Genomic DNA, 22,955 nt, shown 5'->3' with positions numbered 1-22,955 from the left:
ATTCCGTGGATTCCGGGCTACGTGCAGAGGCAAAGTGGTTTTCTTCCCCCACAAGTTCACTGCTTCACTGGTAGTGTGAGGATTATGTCCACGCCAGAGGCTTACACTTTACAATGACTTGAACAGATAGTTTAATTGTTCACAGTCTTCTCTCTGAAAAAGCCTCGATGAGACTCTTGAAAACTTGACACGGGACTTTATTGCTCAAATTTAGCCCATATGACCAAAAGCAAAGTGACGTTTTCTTTGCTCAATAAAATGGCACGACAGCGATCCAAAAACTGCAGGATTTATCCCCCTTCTCTGGTTAATTTACAGATTTCTGCATTGAAGAAATGGTGAAAAAGAAAAAGAAAAAGTGATTGTATCACATTTTTAGAGGCCTGGTTTCGGTATGCTGTGTATTTAAAGTATTTTGCATTACTGGGAGTATATCTTTTACCATCCTTCAACATTTTGATTATATTCTGTTTATTTTCTGAGTAACGTTGCTGTTTTGTTGTGTATTTACAGACATGATTATTGAATTGTGGTAAATGCCCTGACTGTAAGACTGAAGGAGTGTGGGCACTGTGGATGAGCAGACGTCCAGCAGTTACTGAAGTTGTCGTCTAAAGTTGGGCCAAGAATATAGTTTAGTGATTAGAACCCCAAACTATAGTCTCTATCCAAATAGGGGCCAAAATTATAGTCTTTACCCATGTCTGAGCCACACTATTTATTGCTATAGAGGCCCCAATTACAATCTAAGAGGGAACTGTAGTAAATCCGGAAGCCACTTCCAGCAGCACCGCTCATCTAATCATCTAATGCTTTTGGACCTACATGTTGCTGCACTGTGATGGACTGGCGGCCTGTCCGGGGTGTCCCCCCGCCGCCTGCCGCCCAATGGCTGCTGGGATAGGCTCCAGCATCCCGTGACCCAAATTGGGATAAGCAGCCTGGATAATGGATGGATGGACATTGCTGCACTGAATTACCATTTGGAGATTAGGGGGCAGTCAATTTATATGCTGCTATAGGACATTTTTGGGCCCACAGAGGGATTATGGGTAAAAACAAATAGCAGGATTTATATCTAATTATATTCCACATTATTTTCCACCCATCCATTATCCGAACCACTTATCCTGCTCTCAGGGTCGCAGGGATGCTGGAGCCTATCCCAGCAGTCACTGGGCAGCAGGCGCGGAGAAACCCTGGACAGGCCGCCACACAGGGCCAACACACACATACACACACACACACACACACACACACACACACACACACACACACACACACACACACACACACACACACACACACACACACACACACACACACACACACACACACACATTCATACCTAGGGGCAATTTAGTATGGCTGAATCACCTGACCTACATGTCTTTGGACTGTGGGAGAAAACCAGAACACCCGGAGGACACCCACGCAGACACGAGGAGAACATGAAAACTCCAAACAACGGACGACCCCAAGGTTGGACTACCCCGGGGCTCGAACCCAGGACCTTATTCTATTGTATGTAAATTATAATCATACCAATAAATGCACTGTAGCGAATTCGGGGGGGCAACCACAGGAACCGCCGCAGCCGGGACGCGAACCGGTATCTCTCGCACCGCGGGAGACATTGCTAACCGCTCGACTAAAGGGTCAAACCCGTTAGCTAAGGGCTAACGCGTCTATTACTCGTGATCGTTACAGTATATTATTATACTAGTATTATTATATTTTCATATTAAAACATTAGCATAATATAATATTGTTAACAACTAATAAGACACGTTAGCCCCTAGTTAACGGGTCTGACCCTTTAGCCGAGCGGTTAGTGATGTCGTCTTGTGGTGCAGTACACCCCGTATCGAATCCCGCACCGGGCAGGAAAATAACCGGTTACAATATCTTCTGTGCCATATGAATTTATGATACACTAATAATGATAAACTCTACTACACATAATCTGCTTTACTGATACTGTTACAAGGAAAGTCTGTTAGTCAGCCTGTGAAGCACGTAAGTAGTCCCGCTTTGGCTCAGAATCAAAATCAACTTTATTGGCCAAGTGTGCTTATTCATACGAGGAATCTGACTCCGGTTTACAGCAGCTTCTACTACTGGCATATCACCCCCACCCCACCACACCACACACACACACAAAGTTCAACAGCCTTCTGCAGACATATCACTGTAGGCTATTAAAACTGTGCTTAACTCTCTATTTTTCTACTTTTTATTTTTGCCCTTTTTACAATAAAAACCGAGTGTCTTCCCATACTATAAACAGCTCGAACATTTCTCCTGCTGTAAAACAGGCCTGGTGCTTTCCATCCCCATGTACGATGAGACGTAATGGATACGCAACATCAATTCTCTTAAATCAATTTTTAATAAAATATCTCTATCTCGTTTTATCCTCACACCCACAGCGGAAATGAAATGTTTTGGGTGAAACCAAAAAAAAAAATTATTTTTATTTTTTAAACATGGACGTATTGGAAAAATAAATGGAAAGAATACTTCCGTTATCCGTATGAATGAAGAAAAAAAAAATCCACCCGGGAAAAAAAAATTAACCGGAAAAAATTAAGCAGCGCTTTTGAAGTCGATCCGGTTCATTCGAACAGCTGGGCGGAAGTGACGCAGGCGGGCGCGCGCACCCTCACGTCACGTCACGTCACGCTAGAAAAGGCATAGCCAGGCTAGGGGGGGGGGGTTAAGAAAAAAAAAAGAAAAAAAAGGGCAACAACACAAGAACAACAGTTAGCCGTGGGATAAACTCTCAGGACCATCCAATGCAGATATGTCCGGCGCCTCGCAGACGGTTTTCAAGGACCGCAGAGAATCGTAAAAGGTGAGCGCCAACCAACAGTTCATGCGTTTACGGAAAATTTCCCCCCAAAGAGTCCGTGGAGGGGAAGGAAGAAAAAAAAAAAACTCGTCCACGCAAACATTGCCGCGTCATTAAAATTCACCAACGCGCGCCGTGCGTTGTTTCGTGCACATTTTACGCATTTCGAACCCTGCGGAGATGCGACGCTGCGATTAGGCTGCGATCGTCTGCCACGGGTACGTTTCTAGAAAAGTAATCCGCCGGTGCTCCGGTTTTCTTCTACTGTTTTGGTCGGTGGGCTCTGAGCGGAAGAATGAGGAAGTAGTCCAGATAATGGGACTGGAACAGGGAAGGGGAGTCAACTCACGCCGCACGCCCTGCACAAAGTCTGAAAGTCGTCTGCAGACAAGACTTGGAATCGCCCTAATTACTTTATCCCGACCCAAAAAAACCGACTTGCGAACAGAGGAGATGTTGTGATTGGTGGGTCCGCTCGACGGCAGGCAAGCCCAGGGTGCCGACCCGTTTATAAGGCAATTTCACGCCAATTAAGATAAGGTAACAGACGATAAGATGACACTCTGTTTATTCCCGAGCGGAAACTCGTTGGTTACAGCAGCATTATATTACATAGTTATTCATGTAGAATGCACAAGTTGCGGACGACTACGTGTACCCATACATATGTACCCAGAGCTATATCAAGTATAAATACACAAATGCATGAACAACGGTATAGCAAAGTGCAGTGCAGAAGTTCTGGGTATATGGCACAAGTAGATGTGCTATTCTGTGTAATAGTACCAGCCCCCTACACGCGTAATACTTACACCGTCACCATCAATCACATGGAGGTTCTTCATTACTTCAATATGAATATTTATCATATTTTGGAAGCTTTCTAGGCTAATCCATGAAAAATACCAAAATATAATGCTCAATGTGGCGCAACAACTTTATTTTGAACAAAGAATGTTTGCCATCTTTTACTGATGTAACGTTTTGTTTTCTGAGTATGTGTGATTGATCAAATATTTATCATCTGCGTGACATGTCTTTATGCATGCTCAATAATCCAGGTAAGGAAATCACAGAAAGTTGAATCAGTTCATCTGGACACAACGTTTATTGAGAGAAACGTTTCATCACTCATCTAAGTGACCTCTTCAGTCTCAACTGACTGCAGGTATCCCCACCCTTATAAACAACACAGTGGCATCAACGAATGTTGCATCAGTTCATCTGGATACAATGTTTATTGACAGATACATTTCATCACTCAACTAAGTGACATCTTTAGTCGAAACCAGGGGTGGGCAATCTTATCCAGAAAGGGCCAGTGTGGGTGAAGGTTTTTGTTCCAACCAAGCGATTATATACCTGTGTCTCCTTATCAAGTTCCTCAGCAAAGACTCTACTGGTTGATTAGTGGGATCAGGTGTGCAACTGCTTAGTTGGAACAAAAACCTTCACCCACACTGGTCCTTGCTCGATAAGATTGCCCACCCCTGGACTGACTGCAGGTATCCCCACCTCTTATAAACAATACAGTACAATACAGTGCCTAATGACCGAAACCAACGACCAGCTTCATATGTAAATATGGAACTGATGTGCTCATCCTTGAAAGAGGGGCCAATGGCCTGTAGATGGGTGTAGACTGCGGAGTCCTGGCCTGACATGTTAGCTCTTTTGTGTTGTGCCATCCTCTTGGCCAGTGTCTGTTTTGTTTCCCAGATGCACAAGTCACGGCAATCCTCCTGGCACTTAACAGCGTACACTATATTGCTCTGTTTGTGCCAGGGGACCCAATCTTTGGGGTGGTCCAATTTCTGGCGCAGCGTGTTTTGGGGGAAAGCAACTGAGACACGATGTTTGGAAAATACGCATCTCAAGGTTAAGAGTACCTAAACATCTGTCGCAATCTTACAATGCTGTGATTGCACCTAAACATCTGTCGCAATCTTACAATGCTGTGATTGCAACCATTCCTCAATCCTCTGTGAGTAGTACACATGGCCATTGAAACTCTAGTGAATGCATCACATCCGGAGGCTTCCGCTTCCAGTGTGGGGAGATGGCTGCGCGAATTTGCATTTGCAGCGGCCTCACCCAGTGCCGGTGTTGGAAGATGGCAGCGTGAATTCACAGTTATGGCGGCCTCACTCAGTACCGTCCATGTCCACATCTGTGTCTTAAGTTTTGTCTTCGTTTGATGGCTGGGAGAGCTGGTGCTGGATCGGCTGGGAGAGCGGGGCAAGCTAAGCTAACTGCCAGCCCATGGCAGACCAGCTGTTCAGATAACACCGAGAGCGGTCTGGTGGCGGCCTCACCTGGCGCTGACTATGGTGTTTTTGATGTCGTCGTGAGAAGTGAAGGGAGGTGTGTCAAGGGTGTCTGGCTGGGAGAGCTGATGCTGGATCGGCTGGGAGAGCTTGGTCTGCTTGGTGCGGTGGGTACGGGGACCACAGCCCCTGCCTGGAGCTGCGCCCGAGGAGGAAACGCCAAGGGCAGTCTGACAGGACGCGGAAGCGGGGCAGGCTAAACTAACTGCTAGCCCATGCAGACCAGCGGTGCCAGCATTCATCCTGGCTGGCGTTTGTTCCCTTGGACAGTGATTTTTTTGTTTTGTTTTTTGTTTCGTTTTGATACGTGTTAGTTTGGATATGTGTGTTCTTGTAGTTTTTGGATGTGTTTTTGTCTTTGTGTTGTACTGCTGTGGGCTGGGGGAAATGGTATTTCGTTTCATTTCATGTATGCAAGTGCATGAAGTGAAATGACAAATAAAGTGTTCCTGATTCCTGACATCAATTTGCATATGAAGCTGATCGTTTTCGGTCGTTATGCCACTGTATTGTTTATAAGGGTGGGGGCACCTGCAGTCAGTTGAGACTGAAGAGGTCCCTTGTATGAGTGATGAAACGTTTCTCTCAATAAACGCGTACAGATGAACTGATTCAATTTTCTAACCTGGATTATTGAGCATGCATGCACCATCTACAGAGTGTAGATGGTGTACACCCATCTACAGGCCAGCAGCCACTCTTTCATATAGATTATTGTTTACATATATTAGACATGTTCATTGATGTAAAATATTTGTGATTTTGTTCCAGGATATGAATTCCGTCGAGTATGGGGAAATTTCAGATGAAGAGATGCTTGAGAAAGGCAAGTTCCAGTCATTCTAGTCAATGATGTGTGAGGAATGGTTAATGGGTTAGTTTATGAATGAGAGTTGCAGGATGTCAAGGATTTACAAAAACAGCTTTCTAAAAACAATACATAATGAAGTATTTCTGGGAATTTTGTTTTCGTTGAGGTACACAAACATATCAGAATAGAAATTCTTACCTGTAACTTACTCGTTCTATGGGTGTAAAAGGATTTTTGAATGAAAAGATGCCAGCAGATGTCAGAAAAGAAACACAAATAATCAGGCACTTGATTGGTTTCTTCAGCTGTGATGGAATTTTTGAAAGGAAACAGTTGCGTGAGGAAAAAAAATCTTCTTAATCTCATGAAAGGTTCACATCTGTGTGGCATCCTTGCTAACTTTCACAAATAAAATGGTTTATCCTTATTTACCGTAAATCCCTCATTTACAAGTCATGTTCGGAAAAAACAGTCAGTTGTTTCCCTAAACAGCACATTTTATAAGGGCAATGAATGAGTACTTAATGAATATTTAATAAAGGAAGAGAATTAATGCTTTGTAATCTCCAGGGCAAAAACCTGTCCAAGACATCAAGGAGGAGACAGAGGACTTTGCGATTTCTGAGCCAGTTGAAGGGGTTGAAGGAGGATCTCCTGGGGCTGCAGAGGCTGGTAAACGGACATCTGCAGAGATGGGCTGTGACACGACACATTCAACAAGCAGCAAGAGAGTCAGAGTCTCAAGCAAGGTGAATGTTTTTCAGTGGAGAATGTCTGAACTCTCCGGCCGTGGTTTCCATCTGGAAATATGAAAATAGAGCATGGACAATCAAAGAAGGTTGAATCAGTTCATCTGGATACAACTTTTATTGACAGATACGTTTCATCACTCAAGTGACCTGTTCAGTCTAAACTGACTGCAGGTATCCCCACCCTTACAAAACAGTACAGTTGCATGACGACCAAAACCAACAACCAGTTTCATATGCAAATATGGGCGTGACCATTAACTAGTTTAAAAGGCCATGTGTACTATTCAAAGAGGATTTGGGAATGTTTGCAATCAGCATTGTACGATGGTGACAGATGTACTCTTAGCCTCCCCCCCCCCTCAGTTCAAAGATGGTCATTCCCTCTTAACATAGATGGCCTCTTTGACTCCCCGTTCAAACCAGCGTTCCTCCCTATCAAGGATGTGCACATCTTCATCCTTGAAAGAGTGGCCACTGGCCTGTAGATGGGTGTAGACTGCAGAGTCCTGGCCTAACATGTTAGCTTTCCTGTGTTGTGCCATTCTCTTGGCCAGCGTCCGTTTGGTTTCCCCAATGTTTAAGTCACGGCAACCCTCGTGGCACTTAACAGCGTACACTATATTGCTCTGTTTGTGCTGGGGGATAATCCTTAGGGTGGACCAACTTCTGACGTAGTGTGTTTTGGGGTTTGAAAGCAACTGAGATGCAGTGTTTGGAAAATACGCGTCTCAACTTTTCCGACACTCCCACCATATACGGAATCACCACCCTTATAAACAATACAGTGGCATAACAATTGAAAACAATGATCTGTTTCATATGCAAATTGCCATGACATTAACTAGAGTTTCAATGGTAATGTGTACTATTCACAGAGGATTGGGGAATAATTGCAATCGCATTATAAGATGGCGACAGATTCGGGGACGGTCATGCCCCCTTCACATAGATGGCCTCTTTGACTCCGTGTTCAAACCAGTGTTCCTCCCTATCCAGGATGTACTCCTCCTCACCCTCGAAAGAGTGGCCACTGGCCTGTAGATGGGTGTAGACTGCGGAGTCCTGGCCTGACATGTTAGCTCTTCTGTGTTGTGCCATCCTCTTGGCCAGTGTCTGTTTAGTTTCCCTGATATACAGGTCACCGTGATCCTCCTGGCACTTAACAGCATACGCTATATTGCTCTGTTTGTGCTGGGGTACCCGATCCTTGGGTCGAACCAATTTTTGGCACATCTTGTTTTGGGGTTTGAAAGCAACTGGGACATGGTGTTTGGAAAATGCATATCTCAACTGTTGCGACATTCTCGCCACATACAGAATCACCACTGCTTTACGCTTAGGCAGCTGTTGTCCTCCTCTCTTCGATTGGCTGGTTTAGGCATCTTCCTGGCTTTGACAAACGCCCAGTTAAGATAACCACGCTTAATCAAGGCCTGTTTAATGTTGGATTTCTCCCCTTCCCCAGGCGTTCTGTCAGTGGGGATGTTGTCAGTTCAGTGGTACAGTGTCCTGATGACTCCTAGTTTGTGCTCCAATGAATGATGAGAGTCAAAACTTAAGTATTGATCAGTATGTCTTGGTTTACGGTACAAATCATCAATCAAATGTCCCCCATCACCAATTGCAATTACACATTCTAAGAAGGCTAACCTGTCATTTTTCACATCTTCCCTGGTGAACTTGATGTGGTTGTCCACAGTTAATGTGGTCGGTGAAATGTGGTACATCAATTTTAACCCAGGTGTTGTCCACAAATCTGAACCAATGGCTAGGTGGTTTCCCTGGATAGGACATCAGAGCCCTCTTTTCCACTTCCTCCATATGCAAGTTGGCCACTACATGTGAGACTGGGGAACCCATACCACCTCACCCATGCCTCTGCCTATAGTACTGCCTATAATACTTGTATGTAAAGTACATGGTCATTGTTAAGGGTACAGCTGTTGCCACCTTACAATGTGCTGTGATTGCAAACATTCCCAAATCCTCTGTGAATACTACACATGGTCATTGAAACTCTAGTTAATGGTCATGCCCATACTTGCATTTTTTGTTGTTTATAAGGGACCAGATGGCTTGTAGCAACTGCCCTGGTACCCCATACTTCCGCAGTACCCCCCACAGAGTGCCGCTGGGTACGTGGTCGTAAGCCTTCTCCAAGTCCACAAAACACATGTAGACTGGCTGGTCAAACTCCCACGCCCCCCCTCAGCACTTCTGCAAGGGTAAAGAGTTGGTCCGTTGTTCTGTTCCATGGCCAGGATCCGAGGTTCGACAATCGGTCGGAGCCTCATTTCCAGCACCCTAGAGTAGACTTTCCCAGGGAGGCTGAGCAATGTGATGCCCCGATAATTGGAGCACACCCTCCGGTCCCCCTTTTTAAATATGGGAACCACCACCCTAGTCTGCCACTCCACAGGTACTGTCCCTGACCTCCACGTGATACTGAAGAGGCATGTCGGCCAAGACAGCCCAACAATGTCCAGAGCCTTCAGCATCTCAGGGCAAATCTCATCCACACCCGGTGCCTTGCCACCGAGGAGCTTCTTGACTACCTCAGAGACCTCTGCCAGGGATATGGGTGGGGCTTCCCCTGAGTCTTCAGACTTTACCGCCTCCACTGAGGATGTGTTAGCCGGGTGCAGAAGCTCCTCAAAGTGTTCTTTCCACCACTCGACAACATCCCCAATCTGGGTCAACCGTTCCCCTCCCAGGCTGAACACAGCCTGAGTCAAGCCCTGCGTCCCTTTCCTGAGTTGCCGGATGGTTTGCCAGAACTTCTTTGAGGCCAACCAAAATTCCTCTTCCATAGCCTTGCCAAACTCCTCTCACACCCGAGTTTTTGCTTCCACGACCACTGAAGGTGCAACCCTTCTGGCTTCCTGGTAGCTGTCTGCTGCTTCAGGAGACCCCTGGGCCAACCAAGCCCAAAAGGCCTCCTTCTTCAGCCTGACGGCTTCCCTCACCGCTGGTGTCCACCAGCGGATTCTTAGGTTGCCACCTCAACAGGCACTGATGACCTTATGACCACAGCTCTTGCCTGCCGCATCTGCAATAGAGGCTTTGAACATGGCCCACTCAGGCTGCATGTCCCCAGCCTCCCTTGGAATACACGAGAACTTCTTCCGGAGGTGGGAGTTGAAGACCTCACGGACAGGGGCCTCTGTCATACATGTCCAGTTCACCCTGACTACACGTTTGGGTTTGCCAGGTCTGTCCAGCAGCCTTCCAACTCCATCTAATCCAACTCACCACCAGGTGGTGATCAGTTGACAGCTCTGCTCCTCTCTTCACCTGAGTGTCCAAAATATACAGTCACAGATCTGATGATATGACCGCAAAGTCTATCATCGATCCTCAGCCTAAGGTGTTCTGGTACCAAGTACACTGATGAACTACCTTATGGTGTTTGTTATGGCCAATCCATTACTCGCACAGACGTCCAATAACAAGGCACCGCTTAGATTCAGATTGGGGAAGCCATTCCTCCCAATCAAGCCCCCTTCCCCCAGGTTGTCCCTTGTCGCCGATTCTGTTTGTGATATTTATGCACAGGATCTCAAGGCGCAGCCAAGGTGAGGAGTGTGTCTATTTTGGGAACCTCAGAATTGCATCTCTGCTCTTTGCAGATGATGTGGTTTTGTTGGCTTCATCAGAACGTGACCTCCAGCACGCACTGGGGCAGTTTGCAGCTGAGTATGAAATGACCGGGATGAGAGTCAGCACCTCCAAGTCTGAGACCATGGTTCTCTACCGGAAAATGGTGGATTGCTCCCTCCAGGTTGGCGATGAGTTGTTGCCTCAAGTGAAGGAGTTGAAGTATCTTGGGGTCTTGTTCACGAATGAGGGTAGGATGGAGCGGGAGATTAACAGGCGGATTGGTGCAGCATCAGCAGTAATGTGGACGTTATACTGGACCGTTGTGGTGAAGAGGGAGCTGAGCCGGAAGGCAAAGCTCTCAATTTACCAGTCAATCTTCGTTCCAACCCTCACCTATGGTCATGAGCTTTGGTTAGTAACCGAAAGGATGAGATCGCGGATACAAGTGGCCGAAATGAGTGTCCTCTGTAGGGTGTCTGGGCTCAGCCTTAGAGATAGGGTGAGGAGCTCGGACTTCTGGAGGGAGCTCAGAGTACAGCCGCTGCTCCTTTGTGTCGAAAGGAGCCAGTTGAGGCGGTTCAGTCATCTGATGAGGATACCTCCTGGGTGCCTTCCTTTGGAGGTTTACCAGGCACGGCCAACTGGGAGGAGACCCCGGGGTAGACCCAGAACTCGCTGGAGGGACTACATGTCCAATCTGGCCTGGGAATGCCTTGGGATCCCCCAGGAGGAGCTGGGGGCGTTGCTGGGGAGAGGGACATCTGGAGTGCCCTACTTAGCTTGCTGCCACCACGACCCGACCCCGGAGAAGCGGCTGAAGATGAATGAATGAATGAATGTTTATAAGGGGTGGGGATACCTGCAGTCAGTTTGTCAAGTCAATTTTATTTGTATAGCCCAATATCACAAATTACAAATTTGCCTCAAGGGGCTTTACAGCAACACAACATCCTGTCCTTTAGACCAGTGTTTCTCAAACCTCTCCTGGAGCACCACTTGTCCTGCATGTTTTAGATCTCTCCCTGCTCCAACACAGCTGATTTAAATGATCAGTTTGGTTATTAGGCAGCTTCGGGAGCTCATAACGCGTTGATCATTTGAATCAGCTGTGTTGGAGCAGGGAGAGATCTAAAACATGCAGGACAAGTGGTCCTCCAGGAGAGGTTTGAGAAACTCTGCTTTAGACCATCGCATCGGGTAAGGAACATCTCCCTAAAAAGAAAAAGAAAAAAACCTTTAACAGGTAGAAAAAATAGGAAGAAACCTCAGGGAGAGCAACAGAGGAGGGATCGCTCTAGTTTAGACTGAAGAGGTCACTTAGGTGAGTGATGAAACGTATCTTTCAATAAATGTTGTACTCAGATGAACCGATTCAACCTTCTTTGATTTTCTTACCTGGATTATTGAGCATGCATAAAGGCAGAGCATGGACAAATTGTACTTCCGCTTTTCTCAGCTATAAATCTTTTAATATCACTGTGACATGCACATTTATTGTTTAGCAAAATCTCCATAGTATTTTCTGTTGATATATTTTATTACTTTTTCCATTTTACTATACTATATTTTATTACCCTGGCAACACCTCTCCAATCCACACTACAATTTCAGTTGGGGATTAATGAAGTCCATCTATTTTAGATGTATAGTATCAACCAAGACTCAATTTCATTATGAATTTAAATATATGAATTCGTTTATTTTTACAACTCAAAGGGTCTGCTATTTTCTCTGTCTAGGCCAAAGGGCAGCTGACAATGGAAAGCAGTGGACGTGAGCCTCTATGTTTGACTACAACCAGAGAGAGGAAGAACTGTGACCCAGAGAAGTCCAGAGCCTCCTACAGAAAGCCTCTGTTCAGTATCTCCCACAGGATCATAGAGAAGAGGATTACACCAAGCCTGGAGCAGCAGGCCACACAGGTGCAACGGGAGCTGCATAACCACAGCAGTACTCTGAGCCCAAAACTCCTCAATCCAGGGGAAAATGGCCAGTTTGAGGCCTTTCCCACCCCGGGAACGACAGGCCAGATGTCACTAACAGATGCTGGCCTTTATCCTCTGATTGAGAAGATGTTTTTTATTCTCAACACGCTCAACTCAAGCGTGACGCAACTGCACAGCAAAGTGGACTTGCTGTCCCTTGAAGTCATGCGGATAAAAAAGCAGATCAACCCGTCAGAAATGGTGACAGAGTTCCAGCCTCCTCCAGAGTATCTGCTGACCAGCGATGAACTCAATCAGCTGATGGAGCAGACATCCAGTGCTGGAGAACTGGGGTGTCGGTTGCTGGTGCATCTCTTCCCAGAGCTGTTCAAAGCCAAGGAGTGCACCCATGGCTGCATTGCTAGTAAGAGAACTCTGGACTCGCTGCACCTGCAGCTAATTCGCAACTACGTTGAGGTGTGCTTCCCTTTGGTTAAGAACAACAATGTCTGGCAGGAAGAATGCCTCCTTCAGATTAATGACTTCTTTAATCGCTTTTGGGCTCAGAGGGACATGGAGAGCGCCCGATTGCATGGGAGGCAGACAACCGGTGCCGAGATAAAAGCTGAGAATGCTCAGACCTGTCGTTTTATTAATGAAGAGGGTCAGGTGGAGCACATCTCTTTGGACAGCCAGCAAAGTAACCCATCTGTCCCAGACCTTGCTTATGACACACAAGTCACCGAGGACATGGACGAGTTATCCTCCCCTGAGGACTTTGTAATTTTCCTCATACACCGTCTCTTCCCTGAGGTCTTTGAGGAGAGAAAAATGCCAGAGGGCTGCAGCAGTTTCAATAATGTTGGGCAGCTCGTTCTTGACCCTGACAGGATAGAAATGATAAGGAAGTGTATGGAGGCAAATTTTCCTGACGTGCCCGAGGATAGCTGGCTTCAGGTTTGCATCCAACATATGGAAGATGTGCTCGAGGGTCCTCACAGTAATGGCAACAGGAGTGAACCTGACAATGCAAATGATGATAGCTATGACCTGGCCAACCTTCCTGAGGATGTTTCTATCATCAAGGTCCCCAACTTAGGTGATTACGAGAGGCCCAATCGCAGATCCAAAAAATCTCTCCTCACACCTGTGGATTTTGACAATCTAGAAATACCTCCGCCAGACTTTTGTGTGCCCAAGGAGTACCTCCTATCTAAAGAGCAGCTGAAAAACAACTACGACTGTAGCTTGTCCATCGGGAATTTTGCCTCCCGGCTCTTGGTGCTCATGTTCCCCGAGCTCTTTACCTCCGAGAACACACGGAAGCATTATAACTGCAGTGGCTCCCTTGGGAAGAAGCAGCTTGACCCTGTTCGCATCAACCTGATCCGGCACTATGTGCAGTTACTGTACCCACAGGCCAAAAACGATAGAGTGTGGATGTTAGAGTTTGTAGGCAAGCTTGACGAGCGGTGCCGAAGACGCGACACTGAGCAGAGACGATCGTACCAGCAGCAGCGCAAGATTTATGGTCAAGAGTCAGAGCAGGAGGCGGGCGACTTTGTTTGCCAGGCAAACCAGCTCAATCCAGATAGCCAGAGGGAGGACACTGATATTCCCTCTTTACCCCCTGAGAAAAGTAGCAAAGACTTTTGCAAGATCCCCCTGGATGAGTTGACTGTGTCTATGCCAGACTTTCCTGTCCCCTCGGTCTACCTCCTCTCGGACACAGAGGTGCGGGAAATAGTTCAACAGAGTCTCTCTGTTGGGAACTTTGCTGCCCGCCTGTTGGTGCGTCTCTTCCCTGAGCTTTTCACCCAAGAGAATCTGCGACTTCAATACAATCACTCAGGGGCCTGCAACAAGAAGCAGCTCGATCCTATTCGCCTCAGGCTCATCCGTCATTACGTGGAGGCTGTGTATCCTGTGGATAAGATGGAGGAGGTGTGGCACTATGAATGTGTGCCGAGCATCGATGAACGTTGCCGGCGCCCCAATCGCAAGAAGTGTGACATACTGAAGAAGGCCAAGAGATCAAGCACTGTGTCTTAGTCATAACTGTTTTTAGGCAACACTTGTCATGAAATTGCACAGTACATAAGCTGAAATCAGATTGTTGAACCTTTAAAAACTGTCCCGTGTAGGTCAAAGAAACTAGAATCAGTTCATCTGGACATGTTTATTGACAGTATCACTCATCTAATGCCCCTTTTCCACTACATGGGACCGGCTCAACTCAACTCGACTTTTTCATTTTCCATTACTGGAAAGTACCGGCATTTTATAATAAAGTATTCTGATTCTGATTTTGGTAACTGTTACCACTTTTCTGGTACCACCTTTGTCGAGGTTCCAAAAAAACTGGAGTGGGTACCAAAATCAATGCAGACCAGCTACACAGAGGGGGTACTGTTACGGTAATGGAAAACGACAGTCTGCAAGTCGAGTAGAGTTGAGCTGGTACCATGTAGTGGAAAAGGGGCATAAGTGACCTCTTCAGTCTAAACTGGCTGCAGGTATCCCCACCCTTATAAACAATACAGTTGGTTAACGACCAAAACCGGTCTGATTCAAGTTTCTTTGATTTTCTTACCTGGATTATTGAGCATGCATAAAGACATGTCCCGTGTAGGATGAAGCCAAGCTATCAAGGGTATTCATCAGTACCATTCTTGGTCATATTTTACATTTTCACTACAGCAATAGATGCTGTAGTTTAATTAGTCTTATTATCATTGGATAAACAGAAAGCTTCTATTTATAAGCCAAAACTGACATAGCTTCTCTAACTTACCTTGTTGATAACTGTTGTAGCCTTAAAACAATTTAGCTACTAGAATAGTCCACAGTCATTATAATAGAAATGTATCACAACGAGTGATATCTTTACATTGCAATTACTGATGTAGCATTGTGCCACCACTGTTTTAATAACAATGTGCTTATGTTAAACCTTCTTATAGAAGTTTATATTATAAAAACAATTTAACCATGACAATGGATCATGCTAACCTATTTCTAATAAAATTACAATTATAAATATATCAGAGTCTAAGATATTTATCCAAAGTGCCTCAGAGTGCCATTTCTGCATATACTCATTATGGATGGCCAAACCACTGTGCTCTACCAGTTGAGGTTCACGACCTCACAAGAGTTAGGCTGCTTATTGCACATGAAGTAGTGAACTGGAACAAATCTGAATACTTGAGTACAACAGGAGCGTTACCTATGCTATGTATCTTGACAGACAGAAATAGATTTTACCATTGGTGTTCTTTTCAAGACAACATTTTATTGCTTTCCATTTATACCATAAAAAAAACTATTTTTTTTTATCAAATGTTGGTTCCAGGGTTCTACAAAGTGATCCTAACAAGATTTCTTTCAATGCATTCCAAAGAATACATCAATAAGTTATCAGACTATTTCAGAACTGTTTCAGAAAGTGGGGATGATCGTCAGACTTTCATTCTGCTTATGCATATACTCCTTTACTACAGGCCTAGAGGAGTCAGAGCTTACACTTTTATTGATAACCTTTGATGAGGTCTCACCACAAAATAACAGCCAACATGTCTTTAGCACACTATCAATATAACCTCTAGTTTGTCCTCCATTAACTAGTGTACCAGGGACTAAAAAGAAAATGGGCTACTATGAGACTTGAATCAGAAGTTGAATTAAAATTTCTAGCATGTACACCACCCATCAAAACTTTGGGAACGTCTCACCTTTTTTAATTTTCTATGTATTATGTTACTTTTCAATTGAATAAGAACATAACATAAAACAGCAATTTACTAATACTTTGGGTATGTTTATGCAACACTCAGCTTCATGTTCATTGAAGTGTCATTAGTTCACAAAGAAAATTTGTCATTACTCGGAAAATTTAAAGAAAAATAAGGTGTCCCCAAACGTTTGACAGGCAGTGTACAACTCCATAACCAGTGTAGACAGGATACCCAAATTCTCATATTTCATGCCCCTCCTGGCATCTTTATTAAGTACCAAATCCCACAAATATGATTCACAATTGCCTTGTAAAAATCTGTGCCAATGACCAGACAGGAAAAATAATCTCTTCCTGCCCCCTACACATAAATGTCCATCAAGAGTGTTTGATGCAAGTTGTTTTAAGATCATTCAACCACATGCTAGTAATCTCCCGGTGTACGTATGTCAGTGAGGGTACTGTTGCCCTAACGAGCCAAGCAGTGTTATAGTCAATAACGTTTTTTACATATTCATGGTTTAAAGGCCTCCTGCTTGGGGAGCTCTAAAATTTTCCAGCGCCTCAGGGCGATTTTGTACTTCTCCTTATCATTGGATTCCCCTAAGACCTTTCTGAAGATAAGCCTCATCAGCATCACAGTATTCCTTTCGTGGTTCTCTGAAAGTACCAGATCCAAGGTGTCCCCGACTTTCACCTAGATTAAATTACAACAAATTAAGTCACAACAAAGGAACTAGAAACACAGGTGACTGACTGACAAAACTATCTTTGATCACTGAGAATTCTGCCAAGCAAACCTAACTCACCGATTTGCTTTTCTTAATGAGCCTCTGTCCATTGAGCCGAAGTTTGTCACTGTAGAATGCATCCTCAATTTTACTGTTGGAAGACAAAGAAGGGGTTAAGTGTCAACAAGCTGAGCCAGCTCCAAACAACGCATAGCTTCCATATCTTTCAAAGGCATCAACAATGTACCCAACTCACTTGCGTGCCATGTCCAGGCCAGCTTTCATGATGACATCATATCGGACAGACTGCACAAATTTTTCCACATCTTTATAGTCCTTTGGTGAATTTGGGTCATCTCCAAGCTCATCTTCGTAATCGCTCTCCTCAGGGTCTCGTTCGTCCTCATCATCCCCTTCCTCCTGCATTGGCTTGGCGGCTCCTTTCTTCTTATTGCTCTTGAATCTTAGCTGATGGAGGGGCCATCTCCTGAGAGAGTTACTGCCCCCAACAGCAGGCCTGTGAGAGCCCAATATGAGGAAAGCTGAGGAGCCCCAAAGCTGGCGTGTGTGTAAAGTCCTGGGACACCATACGTTCTGCCTCAGTCCATATCCAGCCCATAGCAGCTTGCAGGACTGAAGCCTTCCCAGCTGCCTCAAAGTAAGTGCCTTCACTGACAGACTCTGCATGTCAGCACTCCACCCTGTAGATACATGCAAGTTTCAGAGGTTATAAAGACACTAAAAAGTAATGCAATTTGATCCATTATTGACTGATTAGATATGACTTTGTTGGTATTAAATCTCTTTGCTCATTTGGTATAAACGGGATCCCGGTAAGCCTTAAAACTAGGGCTGGGCAATATCATTTATTGACTTTTAAGTAGGGGCGGCATGGTGGCGCAGTGGTTAGTGCGGTCGCCTCACAGCAAGAAGGTCCTGGGCTCGAGCCCTGGGGTAGTCCAGCCTTGGGGGTCATCCCGGGTTGTCCTCTGTGTGGAGTTTGCAAGCATATTCTCCCAGCGTCCGCGTGGGGTTCCTCCGGATGCTCCGGTTTCCTCCCACAGTCCAAAGACGTGTAAGTCAGGCGAATCGGCTGTACTAAAGTGCCCCTCGGTGTGAATGTGTGTGTGTGTGTGTGTGTGTGTGTGTGTGTGTGTGTGTGTGTGTGTGCGCCCTGTGATGGCTGGGTGGCCTGTCCAGGGTGTCTCTCCGTCTGCCGCTCAATGTGACCGTGAGAGCAGGAAAAGCGGTTTGTAAAATGGATGGATGAATGAATGGACTTTCAGTGGAATTGTAGCAGGAGGAAATTTGGAGCCATATTGTGATACACAACTTGTTTTTTTAAATTAATGATCATGAGGATCTATAAACGAAAACCTCACAAAACAAGTTCGGGAAATATTTGAGAGACAAAAACACACAATCATTGCTTCAAAATATTAAAGGATGCCTATCGCTCTGTCCCCTGTGCAGCTTTGGGACTCTCTGATCACTGTCTGGTTCATCTTCTCCCAACCTACAGGAACAAACTAAAATCTGCAAAGCCTGTGGTTAAAACTGTCAGGAGATGGACCAATGAGTCAAAACTGGAGCTTCATGCCTGCTTTGACTGTACTGATTGGAGTGTTCTTGAGGCTGCAACTACAGACCTGGACAAACATAATAACACTGTGACACCTTACATCAGCTTCTGCGAGAAGGTGTGTGCCCACCAAAACTTTCTACAACGTCAATAATAACAAGACCTGGTTCATAGCAAAACTCAGGCAGCTGCGTCAGGCCAAGGAGGAGGCCTACATGAGTTAAGACAGGATCTTGTACCATCAGGCCAGGAACACAATGACAAAGGAGATCAGAATAGCCAAAAGGCGCTACAGTGAAAAGCTGAAAAACAGTTTTTCAGCTAACAATCCTGCGTCTGTGTGGAGAGGCCTGCAGGATGTCACCAACTACAGGAAACCCTCCCCTGACACTGCAGAGTACCTTCAACTAGCTGACAACTTGAATGTGTTTTACTGCAGATTTGATCAGCCCACTTCCACACCCCTCACCCGCTCAAGCTCAGACATTACACAACCAACTGCACCCCCTGCCATCACCCCTCCTCTCCCCCCTGACTACTCACCAGCACTGACAGTCTGTGAAGATGATGTGTGTCAGCTCTTCCAGAGACAGAAGATCAGGAAGGCACCAGGCCCGGATGGCATGTCACCCTCCAGTCTGAAAGTCTGCGCAGACCAGCTGGCCCCCATCTTCACATGGATCTTCAACAGATCGATCGGTGGAGCTGTGTGAAGTCCCCTCCTGCTTCAAATGCTCCACTATCATCCCGGTCCCCAAGAAATCCTCCACCACTGGGCTGAACAAACCCATTGCCCTTACGTCTGTGGTCATGAAGTCCTTCAAGAGAATGGTGTTGACTCACCTGGAGGACATCACAGGCCCCCTGCAGTTTGCCAACTGGGCAAACAGGTCAGTGGAGATGGGCTTCTGGGTGGCGTAGCAGTCTATTCCGTTGCCCATGTTACCTCCGGCTTGGTTGAGTGTCCCTACAGACATAATTGGCCGTGTCTGCGGGTGGGAAGCCAGATGTGGGTATGTGTCCTGGTCGCTGCACTAACACCTCCTCTGGTTGGTCGGGGCGCCTGTTCAGGGGGGAGGGGGGAACTGGGGGGAATAGTGTGATCCTCCCACGTGTTACGTCCCCCTGGCGAAACTCCTCACTGTCAGGTGAAAAGAAGTGGCTGGCGACTCCACATGTATCGGAGAAGGCATGTGGTCGTCTGTAGCCCTCCCCGGCTCAGCAGAGGGGGTGGAGCAGTGACCAAGACGGCTCAGAAGAGTGGGGTAATTGGCTGGATACAATTGAGGAGAAAAAGGGGCAAAAAAAATTCCAAACCCCCTGCCCCCCCACCCAAAAAAAAAACGGGTTAGTCGAGGATGCAGTCAACATGGGACTGCACTACATCCTGCAACACCTTGACTCTTCAGGGATGTACACAAGGATCCTGTTTACCATAATCCCAGAAGTCCTACTCACCAAACTCACCCAGCACACTATGCCCGCCTCCGCCTTTCAATGGATTACAAACTTCATGACAGACAGGCAACAACAGGTGAGGCTGGGGAAAATCACATCCAGCACCCGGACAATCGGTATTGGCGTCCCTCTGCTCTCCCCACTGCTCTTCCCCCTCTACACCAACGACTGCACCTCAGCAGACCTGTCTGTTAAACTCCTGATATTTGCAGACTACATTACAGTCATCGGCCTCATCTGATATGGATGAGTCTGCATACAGACGGGATGAACAGCTGGCCCTGTGTTGCGGTCACAACAACCTGGAGCTGAACTTGCTCAAAACTGTGGAGAAGACAGTGGACTTCAGAAGGAACCCCCCCCCCATCATACTCAACAGCACTGTGTTGGCTGTGGCTTCCTTCCAGTTTCTGAGTTACAATCTCTCAGGACCTGGAGTGGGAGTCCAATCAACACAGTCATCAAAAAGGCCCAGCAGAGGATTTACTTCCTGCACCAGCTCAGGAAATAAAACCTGTCTCAGGACCTGCTGATCCAGTTTACACTGCAGTCACTGAATCTGTTCTCTGCACTTCCATCACTGTCTGGTTTGGATCGACCACCAAACAGGACAGGAACAGACTACAACAGACAGTCAAGTCGGCAGAAAAGATTTATTGGCGCCGACCCGCCTACCATCCAGGACTTATACACCTCCAGAGTCAGGAAACAGGCAGGGAAAATCACTGCAGACCCCTCACACGACACAACCTGTTCAAACTTTTCCCCTCTGGTAGGTGCTATAGAACACTGTACACCAAATCCACCAGACACAGGAACAGTTTATTCCTCCTCGCCATCACATTTTAACAGTTAACTCACAGTGGCACTGTGCGATAACCCTGGAAAACTGTAATACCCACTGTATTTACAAATCACATATATTAATTTTAGTCTAAAATACAAATGTGCAATATATTTCATGCACTACTGTATATCTTAACAAGCTGTATACTGTACATAAAAAAATCCACCTATTATATGTATGTATATAAACTAACGTCTTTTTTTTTTTAATTTTTTTACCATTTACGATTTATCTCAGCACTCCTTGCATTCTTCACTTCTTTGTACAATTTGTATCCTGTTTATAGTTTAAAGAAACGGTTTCACCTGTATATAGTCATCCCTTGTATATATTCCTGGAGATTGCTGTGTTGTTATTCTGTGTAAGTACATTGAGCGCCACCAAACCGGAGCCAAATTTCTTGGCTGTGCAAACATACTTGGCCAATAGACTATTCTAATTCTGATATTGATATCAGGAAAACTTATCTTCCATATCACTTGGCACATAAAACATTGCACTGACAGCTGGAACAATACTAAAAAAGCTGTAATATTAATACAATTATAATTGCAGCAATAAACACAATAACAACAATTATCTACATTGTGCTTTTCATTTATAATATGCAGCTCAAAGTGCTTTACATTAGAATGAAACAGACAAATCAAAAGTAAACCAAAAGATGCAATGAAACTGCAGTTTAAAAGAGCCTTTTGGGTGTCGAGAGCTGGCAACAGTAATTTGGCTGTATGTGATATTGGCCTATGCAAATAAAATTGACGACTTCATTCAAGGTTAAAGTTGAATGCCTTTGTTAATTTCGTGCACACTTTTCTGCAGCACTATCCCAATAACTGAATCATTTAATAAGTTGCACATTTTCTGCATCTTTCATGTGCATTATTACTGTGTTTATCACTATCCAAGTTAAAACCACTATTACTTTCTAAATACGTCTATATGAAACGTCTCAGCCAGACAAACTCACAGCATCAGTCAGGCTGGTGAATCGTCTTGTCAGTATATCCTATACTCCCAGTAAGTAACTGCTCTCTATTACTCACCGATTGTTAAATAATTGCACATTTTACCTCGATGCAAAACACGTTGTAATGACTGTTTTGTGGTCAACTGATTGAACGTGTGGCCTCACCTTCGCTCGCTTGCTGATTTCTTGTTCTTCTTCCTCTCTTTTTTCTTCTTCCCCTGTTTTTTTCATCCACTTCTTGCATCGCTGTATATAGAGAACTGGATACAGGAAGTGCGCCGGGCTTTGAAGCAAATTTAATATAGTGGCCAAACCGTGTAATTACAACATCACTTGACGCTCACTGGCCCAAAAAAGACCCCCCCCCTAGACTTTTATTGTGAAAGAGTCGTCTGTAAATAAGTGGGTCATTTTTTGTTGGAGGTACATCAAATTACCAGTGTGAAAGCTTAAATAGCCCTTATTTAAATCATAGTTACGTAAAAGTTGTAGTAAAGTTCACTAACAGCCGAATCCAGGGTTATTTTCCTAAGCATAATGACCGCACATCAGAGCCGTCGCACTGGCCCGCGCCGCCCTGCACGCTCATGCATGACATATCCGGTTCCGCCGGTGGTAGGACGATTTACGCTAATTGTCGAAAGACGCTACCTTATGTGTTTCCGTTTCCGGTTGTGCATAACCCACAGAGGTATAATGGACATTATTGGCTTTAGGCAAATCTTTATTGACGATATTGATATTCGCAATAAAACATGCAGTAACAGACACACCGGAAACGCTTTGGACTGCGTTACAGCTCCTGCAGCAAGATTCTGTTATTGTGTCGATAACAAAGTGAAAGAAGTATCCTTCAAGATCTTCATCGAATTTACCCTGCTAAAGAAGTCTTGGACAGATTTGAGCCAACTATGGACTATGCTTGTGTTTTTTGTAATTCAGATAAAGAAACTATATTTCATTTGTTTTTTTTTCCACTCTGCCCATTCAAAGTTAATTTGGATTGATATGCAAGACTTTATAAATGGAAAATGTGGTACTAATGTATAGATTAATGTATTTGATGTGATGTTATGTTTTGTGTTTTATGGGGTGTACAACGAATATTACCTATATAATTCAGCTTTTGGCTATTCTTGGTAAATCCCACATCCACGCATCTAAATGGCCTGACTCCAAACCTTGCTTTCATCGATTTGTTGTTGAACTCCAACAGTATGGCACCTTAATTGAAAACGTGGAAAAACAAAAAAAGCTATGAAGACTTTTGATATTTTAAAGACAGTATATTTTATTTGAACTCTGAGAGGACTTAAAACGAGTGGACTTTGAACTTCCCTTATCTGTACAAATTTGTCCCCC

At 45.1% G+C, this 22,955-nt stretch overlaps 2 protein-coding genes across 2 annotated transcripts; one reads left to right on the top strand and one right to left on the bottom strand.

Annotated features, from left to right (window-relative positions):
* Nucleotides 1-2,437: 2,437 nt before the first annotated feature.
* Nucleotides 2,438-15,301, top strand: bend3 (BEN domain containing 3). Its single transcript, XM_056296373.1, has 4 exons — nt 2,438-2,857; nt 5,953-6,007; nt 6,563-6,741; nt 12,084-15,301. Exons 2-4 carry the CDS (start codon nt 5,956-5,958, stop codon nt 14,319-14,321), a joined length of 2,469 nt encoding a protein of 822 aa, XP_056152348.1. The 5' UTR covers nt 2,438-2,857; nt 5,953-5,955; the 3' UTR covers nt 14,322-15,301.
* A 249-nt stretch (nt 15,302-15,550) lies between these two features.
* mtres1 (mitochondrial transcription rescue factor 1) lies at nt 15,551-21,871 on the bottom strand. Its single transcript, XM_056296121.1, has 4 exons — nt 21,759-21,871; nt 16,993-17,437; nt 16,815-16,887; nt 15,551-16,702 (listed from the first exon to the last, which is right to left on the bottom strand). Exons 1-4 carry the CDS (start codon nt 21,835-21,837, stop codon nt 16,520-16,522), a joined length of 780 nt encoding a protein of 259 aa, XP_056152096.1. The 5' UTR covers nt 21,838-21,871; the 3' UTR covers nt 15,551-16,519.
* Nucleotides 21,872-22,955: the final 1,084 nt, after the last annotated feature.

The sequence above is a fragment of the Lampris incognitus genome, chromosome 16 (assembly GCF_029633865.1).
Source record: "Lampris incognitus isolate fLamInc1 chromosome 16, fLamInc1.hap2, whole genome shotgun sequence".
NCBI classification, from domain to species: domain Eukaryota; kingdom Metazoa; phylum Chordata; class Actinopteri; order Lampriformes; family Lampridae; genus Lampris; species Lampris incognitus.
The sequence above is the reverse complement of the archived record's forward strand: the minus strand, read 5'-3'. Positions and strand labels throughout refer to the sequence as shown.

Excerpts from the sequence above, each read along its gene's own strand:
- bend3 (XM_056296373.1), top strand. The coding sequence starts at position 5,956 with ATGAATTCCGTCGAGTATGGGGAAATTTCAGATGAAGAGATGCTTGAG. Across the intron at positions 6,008-6,562 it reads TGAAGAGATGCTTGAGAAAG|GGCAAAAACCTGTCCAAGAC; the intron begins GCAAGTTCCAGT and ends TGTAATCTCCAG. Across the intron at positions 6,742-12,083 it reads GAGTCAGAGTCTCAAGCAAG|GCCAAAGGGCAGCTGACAAT; the intron begins GTGAATGTTTTT and ends TTCTCTGTCTAG.
- mtres1 (XM_056296121.1), bottom strand. The coding sequence starts at position 21,837 with ATGCAAGAAGTGGATGAAAAAAACAGGGGAAGAAGAAAAAAGAGAGGA. Across the intron at positions 17,438-21,758 it reads AAATCAGCAAGCGAGCGAAG|GGTGGAGTGCTGACATGCAG; the intron begins GTGAGGCCACAC and ends ATGTATCTACAG. Across the intron at positions 16,703-16,814 it reads TCATTAAGAAAAGCAAATCG|GTGAAAGTCGGGGACACCTT; the intron begins GTGAGTTAGGTT and ends AATTTAATCTAG.